The sequence below is a fragment of the Zingiber officinale genome, chromosome 2A (genome assembly GCF_018446385.1).
Source record: "Zingiber officinale cultivar Zhangliang chromosome 2A, Zo_v1.1, whole genome shotgun sequence".
Lineage (NCBI taxonomy): Eukaryota > Viridiplantae > Streptophyta > Magnoliopsida > Zingiberales > Zingiberaceae > Zingiber > Zingiber officinale.
The window spans coordinates 3614563-3625977 of record NC_055988.1 but is presented as its reverse complement, the minus strand read 5'-3'; the positions used below and the strand labels follow the sequence as shown (position 1 = coordinate 3625977).

The window sequence follows — 11415 nt, the reverse complement described above, 5'->3', positions numbered from 1 at the left end:
TTAAAAATCACATGGAAACCCTACCGAAAAATTTCGGCAGAATCTCCCCTGTACCGGTGACCATAATCATTAATACATAACATAATATACACAGCCACAGGCGGCTGGAACACATATCAAACACACAAAAGGAATAACATCACCACGCAGTTTAATGAAATCAAATCATGCAAGTAATGAATAGCGGAAACAAAATAAAAACATACAATTAACTAACAGCGGAAGACTAAATGACTCATCTAATACATTCTTAATAAATGGCAATCTTAATAAATTCTTAAACTAAGTCCCAAGGCTTTCATAGTCCTGGCATCACACACCATCCGCGCCACCTTGTCGCCTTCCTTGCTAAATCTTTTCTTTTCCTTTATCTGCAGTAAGAGGAAGTGTAGTCTATAAGCAAAATTTGCTTAGTAAGCGCTATCTAACTCACAAAATCACGATATGCATGAGGATATACTGAAATCTAAAACTGAATGCTCAAAAGGAAATCTACTCATGCTCATCTACTAGTGAAAGAAACATACTGAAAGGCTAAACATGTAAAGTAAATCTATACAATCATGCTAGCATAAAGAACTAAGCTTACTGAATTCTAAACACCTTCTGAATCTTATTTCACTTGTTTAAAGACTTATTCTTTAAATACTTTATAGTTATGTAAAACTTTCAGAAACTTATACTTATAATACTTCAAAATAATAATCAACTTCTTCTTGGGCCCGACAACTGTGCTTTTACTTTTGTAACGACCCGACCCATTTGGCGACCCATTTGGCTACCCTAGGTCGTCGACCGTCGACCGTCGGTCGTGCCGTTACTACTAGGTTATCTGAACCTAGGGACGACTATGAGAGCCCAACCCAAGGACAACTGAAAGTCCAGCACAGTGCCACTGATAAAAGTAAAATACTTGTTATCTTTTAATACTTCTATATAATGCCTCGACATTTTCTTTAGCACCTTGTGTGCCAAAATCCCTAAAGTCTTGACTTTGGGATCTACTTAAGGCCTTGACCTTTTTCTTTCTTTTCTTTATCTTTCTTATACTTTTCTTTATCTTTCTTATACTTTTCTTTAACCCAAAATACTGTTAGGGTATCTTTCGTATGCATCTATGAATGAAACTAACTATGTAACACATAACCATGCATAGAATACAAAAGAAACATATTCTGGCTAGTACAGATTTTCATTGTCTCTCAAACTTCCTTTCCATAATATGACTAATACACAGCTTATCTGGAATTCACTCAATAAAGATATTATAACTCGTAATCCATTTAAAATTCCAGAATCAGCCAAGCACAGATGTTATCCATATACTTGAATGGAAGTAGCATAACTAAACCTCAAGCTCAGATTCAACATAAGCAATTTATCTAAACCTCATGCTCAGATTTAATGTAAGCAAATTATCTAAACCTCATGCTCAGATTTAACATAAGCAAATTATCTAAACCTCATGTTCAGATTAAAGAACCTCAAATCTGTATACTCACCTCTGTCCTGATCAACCACAATTTCTTCACTGAATCTTATCCATATTGCTTTATCTAATATATGAAAAGTCCCTTTACTTAAATCAGTACCTTCTGGAAAACATGCTTGATCTTTTCTATTACAGTAAGGAAAAAATCTAAAATTGAGGTTCATGGCAGCATAACACGGAAATCTAAATCTGAAATGCTACTAAAGATCCAACTGAATCCTTCCACAACTAAACTTGTTCATACTCAACGCATAGTTCAACTATGTAACTTGTTCACAGCCCATACATTTACTAAGCAACAGAAACCTTCCAGCATCCTAAATTCTTTAACACAAATATGCACTACTAAGAATTACATAACAATCCACTAACATAAACCTCAACATCAATGAAAATTGATTTACAACTTATTCCTAATTTTGAACATCAATATACTTAATCCTTACAACTTCTTTTCCCTCTCTAAGAATCACGACAGAACCTGAAATCTGCAGCAATCCTAAATCATTTAACAGCAACTAGTAAGAATCCATGTTCATAGCAATTCAGTGGCCAAACCACAGTAATTGAATCTATACCAAGCTGTAATAATTCCAAAGCCAAGAAGAAAATTAATTCCCTAACAATCCACAATTCTTTACAACATAATCCATAAGCCACAAATACAAATACAAATACAACAACAAGAAGCAAGGATCATATCATGAGCAATAAGTGCAGCAATCGAAAACCTCCAAAATCTGTCCCAATACGTGCATAACGAATTTAAGAACATGACTCAAGAATACATCAAAACTCTCGGCAACAAACAGATCCAAAAGCTGAAACGCAAGAAAATTCAAGCAAAGCTTCGGAAACAAGGAGAAAATCAAGAATTAAACCTCGGAGCTATCCTACTACAGGTGAGTAGCAACTTACCCCTCGTGTTCTTGGACTTACAGCCGGAAAAGGTGGCTTCCAATACTTCTAGGGCTTGCAGAGGACTCAAGCTCTCGGCAACTCCTTCACCTCCACTTGTTCTCCTCGACAAGATGATCACGATGGTAGAGAACCCTCTCGGATTAGGTCCTTGGCCGGCCGCCGGAGACGAGCCCTAGTTGCGGCTTCAACGCCGCGCGCCGTCGCGAGAGGAGGAATTTTGAGAGAAATTTTTTAGGTTTTAGGAAAAAGATTTAAATCTTATACTTAAGGTTATTTTCGTTTCTAACTATAGCTTATATATATTTTATTCCATAATTTATTAACAAAACTCTTGCAGACCGGTTGGTTGGCTCAGTTCTGCTTAAAATGGGGTTCGTGGGTTCGATTCTCGGCTGCAACCATTTTATTTCCTTTTTATTCTCTTTCCTAACTACTGCTTAAATAAAATTTTTCTTCTTCTTTAATAACAAATGATCGCTAGCACACTTGGTCATCTCGGCTTTAACCAAGTCTGAGATCTTGGCTTTCATTCCTCAGCCGCTCATTTTTATTTCCAATTTATTTTAATGTTCCTAACTACTACTTAAATATATATCGCTCCATATATGACTAACAAATCGAGAGCAGCTCGGTTGGTTGGGCTGGTTTTGCTTGGGTCCGAGGTGCTGGGTTCGAAACCCAGCTTCTACAACCCTTTTTTTTTTTTAGTTTTTTTTTAAAACTTATTCTCCTGCCTAACTTCACTCACTAGGACTTTCACCTGGCTTCACTCACCAGGATTTTCCTCCTGCCTAGCTTCACTCACTATGACTTCCCAATCAAGTATCCGGTCATCTTTGACCTACTTGACTCTTCTTCAATCAACCTTGCATTGTCAAACATCGAAACCCAAACCAAGGCTCAAGCTTGGTCAACCTTGACCTGAGGGATATTACACCAACATTTACTACTTTGTCCTTCATTTCTCATCTCTAAGGCAAACAATATCTCAACTATCATGCCGTTCTTATAATCGAATGTTTCAAATATCAAGTACCATGCAGTTCTCAAATATCACAAATTGAATATTTTCAAGGTTAACTTCTGATTATACAATATGATTATATAGGTGTAAGCTGTGCTCTAAATTTGGCCCGTGAGAACATTGTTTACTTATTATAAAAAAAAAAAACAAACATCAAGGGCAATAACCAAAATGGCATCCCATTTTATTAGAATCATCAATGACGCTCTCTTTTATTTATTATATATATATATATATATATATATATATATATATATATATATATATATATAACATGTGCATCTAACACCTACAACACGGATTTAACATATATGTGCATCTAATATTTACATTCTAGCCGCTACGAAATCGTAACTGCTACAATTTAAACTTGTTTTGTTCAAGAATATTCACATTATAGCAACTATAATTCATAGCTACTACAACTTGAATTTCTCTTGTTCAACAACATTCACGTTATAACAATTACAATCTATAATTATTACAACTCGAACTTGTCTTGTTTAACAATATTCACATTATAACATATACGATTCTGTAATTGTTATAATACAGACTTGTCAAATTCATACAATTGACTGATTGGACCGAATGACAAGAGATAATAAGATCGAACAATATACTGGAGGGTATCTCTCTCATTTTATAAGGGGTTGATGAGATAGGGCACCCTTTTAATTAAAAATTAAAAAAGGCGGCCATTTTGATAATTCAACTAGATCAATCAACAACATAATTTGAGTCTATAGGGCCAACTAGATCAATAAAAAAATCAACTTTCAAAAGCTTAATAGTATTCATCTCGATCATATTCTAAGTAACAAGTAACAAGCCATAAACTGAGTTTAAGTTAACACAACAAAATCTAGCAAAGATGCATGAAAAAATTCAACCTTGCCTGCTTACAATTGGCTTATCTTACAGCAGAGTTTGCTTGTTAGCAAATTGTCTAGAACACATTGTTATCATCTTCAGGATTTCACTCTTCTAATAACTTCGACTATTTCTGGAGCTTTTGCTTGATACTTGGTCACAAATTCCATCTGGAAGTTCTTGCTCGACATCAGAAAATGATACCCTGTGAAGCCAGGCTTGATTAATCCCTTGTGCATGAGAATGCTCAGGACGGCACACCTGGGCAACAACCTCTTCTCCAGGCTCATCAACAGAACAACCGGATACTTTACAGTGTGCTCCGGTGTCCATCCCAGCTTCTCTTCCAGAAACTCCACAATCTTCCTTGTCTTCTCAGTCGATATCCGCACAATGTAAGGCTGTTTTGAGAAGGCCTCCAAGACATTATCCTGTGACCATCCCAATCCCATAAAGTTCTCCACTTTCTCCACCCACTTCTTCTCGGGCAACTTAGCAAGCATCCCGAGTGCATGGGCGAAAGTAGTTTTCTTCGGACAGATTCCCATCTTCTTGATCTTGTCAAAGGCCTCATTGAATCGATTTGTATCTGTCACCAAAGTGTGGCCGTAACGGATCAAAAGCACTAAGATTACGTCATCGGCCACGCCGTGTGCGCGCAGAGCATCGACCTTGGGAAGCACTTTGGTTCTGATGTCTATGGCCATCAACCAAGGTGAGTTCTTTATGGCATTCACAAGGTTCGCATTCGTTATCAAAATTGATTTGAGGAGCTCAGCGTTGGGGAGCAATCGCTTCTCTAAGCTGCATCCGAGCAGAACGGGCCAAGCTGACAGGATCTCCGGGAGGGCGGTTCCGACGAGGCTGATCCCGCGGAAAAGCTCCAGCTTTGGCTTCAAGATCTTCTCGACGTTCATCACGAGAACACCGGGAAGGCGGTCGACGAGGCGGACGAGATGGGCTTCGTCGAAGCCGTAGTCCTTGAGGAGGGTGAGAACCGAGAGCGCTTTGTCGAGGGTGTCAAGCTGGACTTTCTTGGAGATGGAGAGGGCGGCACGGTCGGAGATCCCGCACGATCTCATGAGGGAAGAAGCGGTCAGGGATGAGGGATCGTCGGCGCCGACGGAGGAAGCAGAATAGGCTTTGACGAATCCCAGAAAGTGTGGGCGGGAGGGGGCGGTGATCCGACGATGGCCGAGAGTGGTAGTCACTTGAAGTCGACGGTGGATGGCGGCGCAGAGACGTCGAAACATTGTTGATTTCGCTCTGTAAACGAACTGCTCGACCTAACGACGGCAGCAGAGACCTTTCGACCAAAATTTGATTCGTTGAAAAAGTTGCCCCTTCGTCCCTCATTTATACGGAATTTTATCATAACCCTTTCATTTTTTTTTTCCTAAAAATTTACAACGTCTATTTACTTTGTCCTTCGTTTCTCATCTCTAAGACAAATATTAATTAGTAAAAATTGAATACTAAATTAACAAAAAAATATCAAATATTAATTTAAAAAATATATTTATGATATTATGCGTAGTTAAGTGTATAAAAACTTAATCCAACTTTGAAGGAAGGAACAACGAAGATCAGATATCCATGGCATTATAAACTCATTCATTTGGCAGAGAAGTTGCAGTGAAATGGATATTGGAACCAAAAACCTGGTAGATAGAAAAAAGGTGTTTCTGGAATTTCTATCCTTTGATGACAGCAACCACTTGTGGATAAAATACCTGATTAGCATTGAGTTCAGAGTTTTACATGAAACTATCATCGAGGAATGTGCAGAGTTGTATACCTTATGATCATCTTCTTCTCCATGTTTTTTGTCAAATTTTCTTTAATAAACTTCGAGGTCAGTGGATTGATAGATCGTAAAAAGGATTGATCATATGTGTGACAGATGAAGATGATCTGCCTGGGATGGGATCCACACTGATGTTGACCAAGCACTCCAACAACCTACAAATTTATCATCCTGACAATTTGGGTCTCCATGAGATGCCCAAAAGAAAAAACCGTTCCCACCTCTAAATCAATTTAGGGGTTGATCATAAATTGACTTCGTAATTTACCTCCTTTTACGTAACTTAGGGATAAATTGTAAGGGACATTTGAGATAAACATAATTATTTTTTACTACAATGAACTGATCATCGGGAAACAAAAGAAACAATTACACATCCTCCTCCCACTATATATAAAATATGTCAAATATCTCTATGGCACTAACTAATTCCATTGATCAAAAATCAATTTTCAAAAGCTTGATAGTATCATTTCAATCATACGCCATAAGCTAAGATCACTGATCAGATCTTTCAGTGAAATGATTTTCTTCATTCCATCCCACATAGTCACACTCTCAGAATCAATAGAGGATAAAACAATTGTAATTAGTAAAGGCACTATTAACTAATATCACTCCCACAAAAGGAAAATCAACAGCATAAGTTGAGTCTATAGGGCCAACTAGATCAATCAAAAATCAACTTTCAAAAGCTTAATAGAGGTATACATCTCAATCATACTCTAAGCAACAAGTAACATGCTATCAACTGAGTTTAAGTTAACACAACAAAATCTAGCAAAGATGCATGCAACAACTCAACCTTGCCTGCATACAATTGGCTTATCTTACAGCAGAGTTTGCTTGTTAGCAAATTTGTCAAGAACACATTGTTATCATCTACCCGATTCCACTCCGTTGATAGCTTCGACTATTTCTGGAGCTTTCTCTTGATACTTGGTCACAAATTGCATCCTGAACTTCTCGTTCGAAACCAGGAAATGATTCCCACTGACGCCAGGCTTGATCAATCCCCTTTGCATGAGAATGTGCAGGACGGCATACCTGGGCATCAACCTTTTCTCCAGGCTCATCAACAGAACAGCTGGATACTTCACAATGTCCTCCGGTGTCCATGCCAGCTTCTCTTCCAAAAACTTCACAATCTTCGTTGTCTTCTCAATTGATACCCGCGCAAGGTGAGGTTGCTTTGCGAAGGCCTCCGAGACAAGATCCTGCGACCATCCCAATCCCCTCAAGTTCTCCACTATCTCCTCCCACTTCTTCTTGGGCAAGATAGCGAGCACCCCGAGGGCACGGGCGAACGTGGTTCTCTTCGGTGAGATTCCCATCTTCTTTATCTCATCAAAGGTCTCATTGAATCGATCTGTATCTGTCACCAAAGCGTGGCCGTAACGGGTCAAAAGCAGTAAGATTACTTCATTGGGTACGCCGTATGCGCGGAGAGCATCGACCTTGGGAAGAAGGGTAGTGCCGGTGCCGAAGGTGATCAACCAAGGTGAGTGCTTTAGGGCATCCACAAGGTTCGCATTCGTTATCGAAATTGATTTGAGGAGCTCAGAGTTGGGGACCAATCGCTTCTCTACGCTGTACCTGAGCAGAACGGGCCTAGCTGACAGGATCTCCGGGAGGTCGGTTCCGACGAGGCCGATCCCGCGGAAGAGCTCCAGCTTGGGCTTCAAGGTCTTCTTGACGTCCATCAGGAGGACACGAGGAAAGCGGTCGACGAGGCGGACGAGATGGGCTTCGTCGAAGCCGTAGTCCTTGAGGAGGGCGAGCACCCGGAGCGCTTGGTCGAGGGCGTCGATCGGGACTTTCTTGGAGATGGAGAAGGCGGCATGGTCGGAGATCCCGCACGATCTCGACAGAAAGGAGGCGGTCGGGGATGAGGGATCGTCGGCGCTGACGGAGGAAGCATAATAGGGTTTGACGAATCCCAGAAAGTGTGGACTCGAGGCGGCAGCGGTCCGACGATGGCAGAGAGTGACGGTCACTTGAAGTTGACGGTGGACGCCGGCGCAGAGACGCCGAAACATCGCTGAGCGAACAATCTGTTTGATGCGACGCCAGCGCCACACACTCGGGAAAAATAGGGTTTATTCAACCTGAGTAATTTGTAAGTAATTTTATATTATTCCACTTATACTCTTTTATTATAAGGATAATAAAAATTGAGAGTTTTGTTTTTTTTTTTTGTACTGGTTGGTATTGTGGATTTGCTTGGGGTTTTTGTTGTGCCTTTGCATTATACGTTCTTTGTACCTCGGTAATGCATTTGTTGGTAGGTTGAGTCAAGTGCGGGACTTGATTACTGTGCAAGAAATTTTCTAAGGTGAAAATTTATCCCTGTGACAATTGGTATAAGAGCCAAAATTTGACCAAAAGAAGCCAAAGTTTGAGCAAAAATTTAATAAAAGATGACTAGAAGCAATCATGAAATAAAAGAACGGATGGCATTGCTCGAAGTCTTATTCAGTTCTTTCACATAGAAAGTTGCTGAGTATAATCTGATGGAAAAGATTGCTAAGGGGAAGGCTTCAAAGAAGTGAATTCATGGGTCTCTGATGGAGGAACGTGTTCAGATTCGCAGAAAAGTGCCAATTTGTCCTCCGTTAGCTAGATTCTCACCGAATGATTCCAGCAAGTTCATGGGAACAATACTGGAGCGGAAGGCTTGCCTTTGGAAGTGTTAGACGAGAGCGTTGAATTCTTTTGGTGGGGGTGATTTGTTAGCCTCCTAACTTTGGGTAGCATGGGGTTGTCAAGCCAAGTCATGCAGAAGGCAGACTTGGCATTCCTTCGAGCGTAGCATGGGCGCTAGCCATGCCAAGCAGCGGACTGGCAATGCGTGGGGTACTGTCCAAACCCAAGTCCGCAGGAGGTAGACTTAGCATTCCAGCAAGCGTGGCATGAGCGCGAGCCATGCCAAGCAGCAGAGCATTTGGGCGGCGTCAGGATGTCCAAGCCCAAGTCTGGCAAGAGGCAGACTTGGTAAATCAGCGAGTATGGCATGGGCGCAAGTCATGCTAAGCAGCGTACTAGCAGCGCGCGGGGCACTGTCCATGCCTAAGTCTAAAGGAGGAAGACTTGGCATACATCCAAGCTAGGCATGCTAAGCAGTGGCGAGGATTCTGATGGTATGCAGAGTGTTGTCCAAAGCCCAAGTCTTGCAGGAGACAGACTTGACAAATGTTCAAGGCGTGGCATGCGCGCAAAGCATGCTAAGCAAAGCGGCAGCACAGGGTTGTCCAAGCCCAAGTCTATAGTTGGAAGACTTGGTAATGTCTGAGCCGACATGCACACAAGGCATGCTTAGATGTGGCAAAGGATTTTGGTAGTGCGTAGGGCACTGTCTAAGCCCAGGTTTGCAAGAGGCATACTTGGCAAAGAAGCGGGCGTGACATGTGCGCAAGACATGCCAAGTAGCCAGTGGATCGGCAACACAAGGTTGCCTAAGCCCAAGTCATGCAGAAGACAAAGACTTGGCAATCCAGCGAGCATGACACACGCGCAAGGCATGCCAAACATTGGAGCGGTGCGCGGGGCGCTGCTCAAGCCCAAGTCTGCAGGAGATAGACTTGGCAATCTTCTAAGCATGGTGGAGACTTGTGACAGTACACGGGGTGCTGTCTAATGTACTAGATATGCAAGAGTAAACTTGGTGATCATGCGAGCAAGGCATGTGTGTTGGGCATGCTAATCAACAAAGGAGCGAACAGATGGACTTGTCCGTGTTGCCGAAGGAGAGGACGGATGAACTTGTCTGTGGAAACAAAGGTGCGGATAGATGGACTTGTCCGTGGTGCTAAGGAAACAGACAGATGGACTTGTTCGTGGTGCCAAAGAAACAGAGCCGTGGGTCGAGCACTTGGTGTACATACAGACTTTGGCATGGAGCTAAGGAAGTGGAGTCATGGACTGAGCAGACGGATGGACTTGTTTGTGGTGCGGACAGATGGACTTATCCATGGTGCGAAAGGCAGACAGATGGACTTGTCCGTGGTGCCAACGAAGCCAAATCATGGTTAAACACAAGGTGTGTAGATTGACACTTGGCGTGGACCAATACAGTGAAGCCATGGGAGAGAAGCACAAGCTGTGCATGCTGACACTTGGCATGGGCCAATGTTGCATGATGATGGGGCAAAGCACAAGGCGTGTGGGCTGCCACTTGGCATGGAGCCAATGTAGCCAAGACATGTGAACAAAATGATTTTGTAGAAGTTGAGTAGGTTTTGTACATGTGGCATTGGTGGTTGGGGCAACTACCATGTAACTTCCTTGTAACCACTTGTCTATGCATGATAAATAGGCAAGGTGGGTCATTGGCAAGAGGGGGCCAAGAGTGGTGCCAAGGAGAGTCAAGGGGAGTGGCCAAGAGGCAAATCTTGGGCGAGATTCTAAGCAAGTTCCAAGGTGGCTTTGTCTAGGGCGAATCGTAAAGAATTGTGAGCAAGATCGTGAAGGATTTGTATAGGCGGATCATGAGCGACTTGTAAGCAATTCTGTATTGTTCTACTTGTACTCCTTTGTTATAAGGATAATAAAGGTTGAGAGTTTTTCTGTACTTGTTGGTGTTATTGGCTTGCTTGAGGCTTTTGTTGTGCCTTTGCATTGAGCATTCTTCGTACCTCAGTGGTGCATTCGTTGGTAGGTTGAGTTAAGTGCGGGACTTGATTGTCTTGTTGGGAATTTTGTAAGGTGAAAATGTTGGGTGCTACTCGAAACCCCATTATGTTTCCCTTGTAAAAAAAATTTATACAAGCACAGAACTTTTCCTAACAACCCATGTGATTTTCAGAAGTTGAACTTGGATTGTTAACATTATTAATCCAAGTTTAACTCATGTCTTCTTCAAAAGTTAAACTATATTACAGAAGTTGATTAAATATTTATTTCAAGGATTGACTTCCAGGTCGTTAGCGAGGCACTCGGCCTTCTTGGTTATGGGATCATCCACCACTTCTTAGACAAGTCTTTCAAAGAAATTGAATATTTAAACTCCTTACAGTAACCTTAGGTTTAACTTCAGATACCACAATCGAAGCACAAGATCGAAATACAAAATTGATATACAAAATCGAAACACAAAGTCGAAACACAAAATCGCTAGCCTCTTGTGTTGGTATTTCAGGATCTATACAAAGAAAACAAAACTAGTTGCATTGCAGAATAAATTGTTAGGATCCTTCGTACGGAGGCTAGAGAGGGGGGTGTGAATAGCCGACCCCAAATCGTCGCGTTTCTACAAAACGTGTTAGCGCAGCGGAAAATAAACACAGAAACGAAAGGGAA

At 41.5% G+C, this 11415-nt stretch overlaps 2 protein-coding genes across 2 annotated transcripts; both read right to left on the bottom strand.

Moving 5' to 3' along the window:
• Nucleotides 1-4241: 4241 nt before the first annotated feature.
• Nucleotides 4242-5631, bottom strand: LOC122044358. The gene has a single exon (XM_042604859.1). The coding sequence runs from the start codon at nt 5561-5563 to the stop codon at nt 4409-4411; it is 1155 nt and encodes a 384-aa protein (XP_042460793.1). The 5' UTR covers nt 5564-5631; the 3' UTR covers nt 4242-4408.
• A 1207-nt stretch (nt 5632-6838) lies between these two features.
• LOC122040562 (transcription termination factor MTERF2, chloroplastic-like) lies at nt 6839-8216 on the bottom strand. The gene has a single exon (XM_042599917.1). The coding sequence runs from the start codon at nt 8154-8156 to the stop codon at nt 6996-6998; it is 1161 nt and encodes a 386-aa protein (XP_042455851.1). The 5' UTR covers nt 8157-8216; the 3' UTR covers nt 6839-6995.
• Between the last annotated feature and the right edge of the window lie 3199 nt (nt 8217-11415).

Coding starts and splice junctions, on each gene's coding strand:
- LOC122044358 (XM_042604859.1), bottom strand. CDS start 5,563: ATGTTTCGACGTCTCTGCGCCGCCATCCACCGTCGACTTCAAGTGACT.
- LOC122040562 (XM_042599917.1), bottom strand. CDS start 8,156: ATGTTTCGGCGTCTCTGCGCCGGCGTCCACCGTCAACTTCAAGTGACC.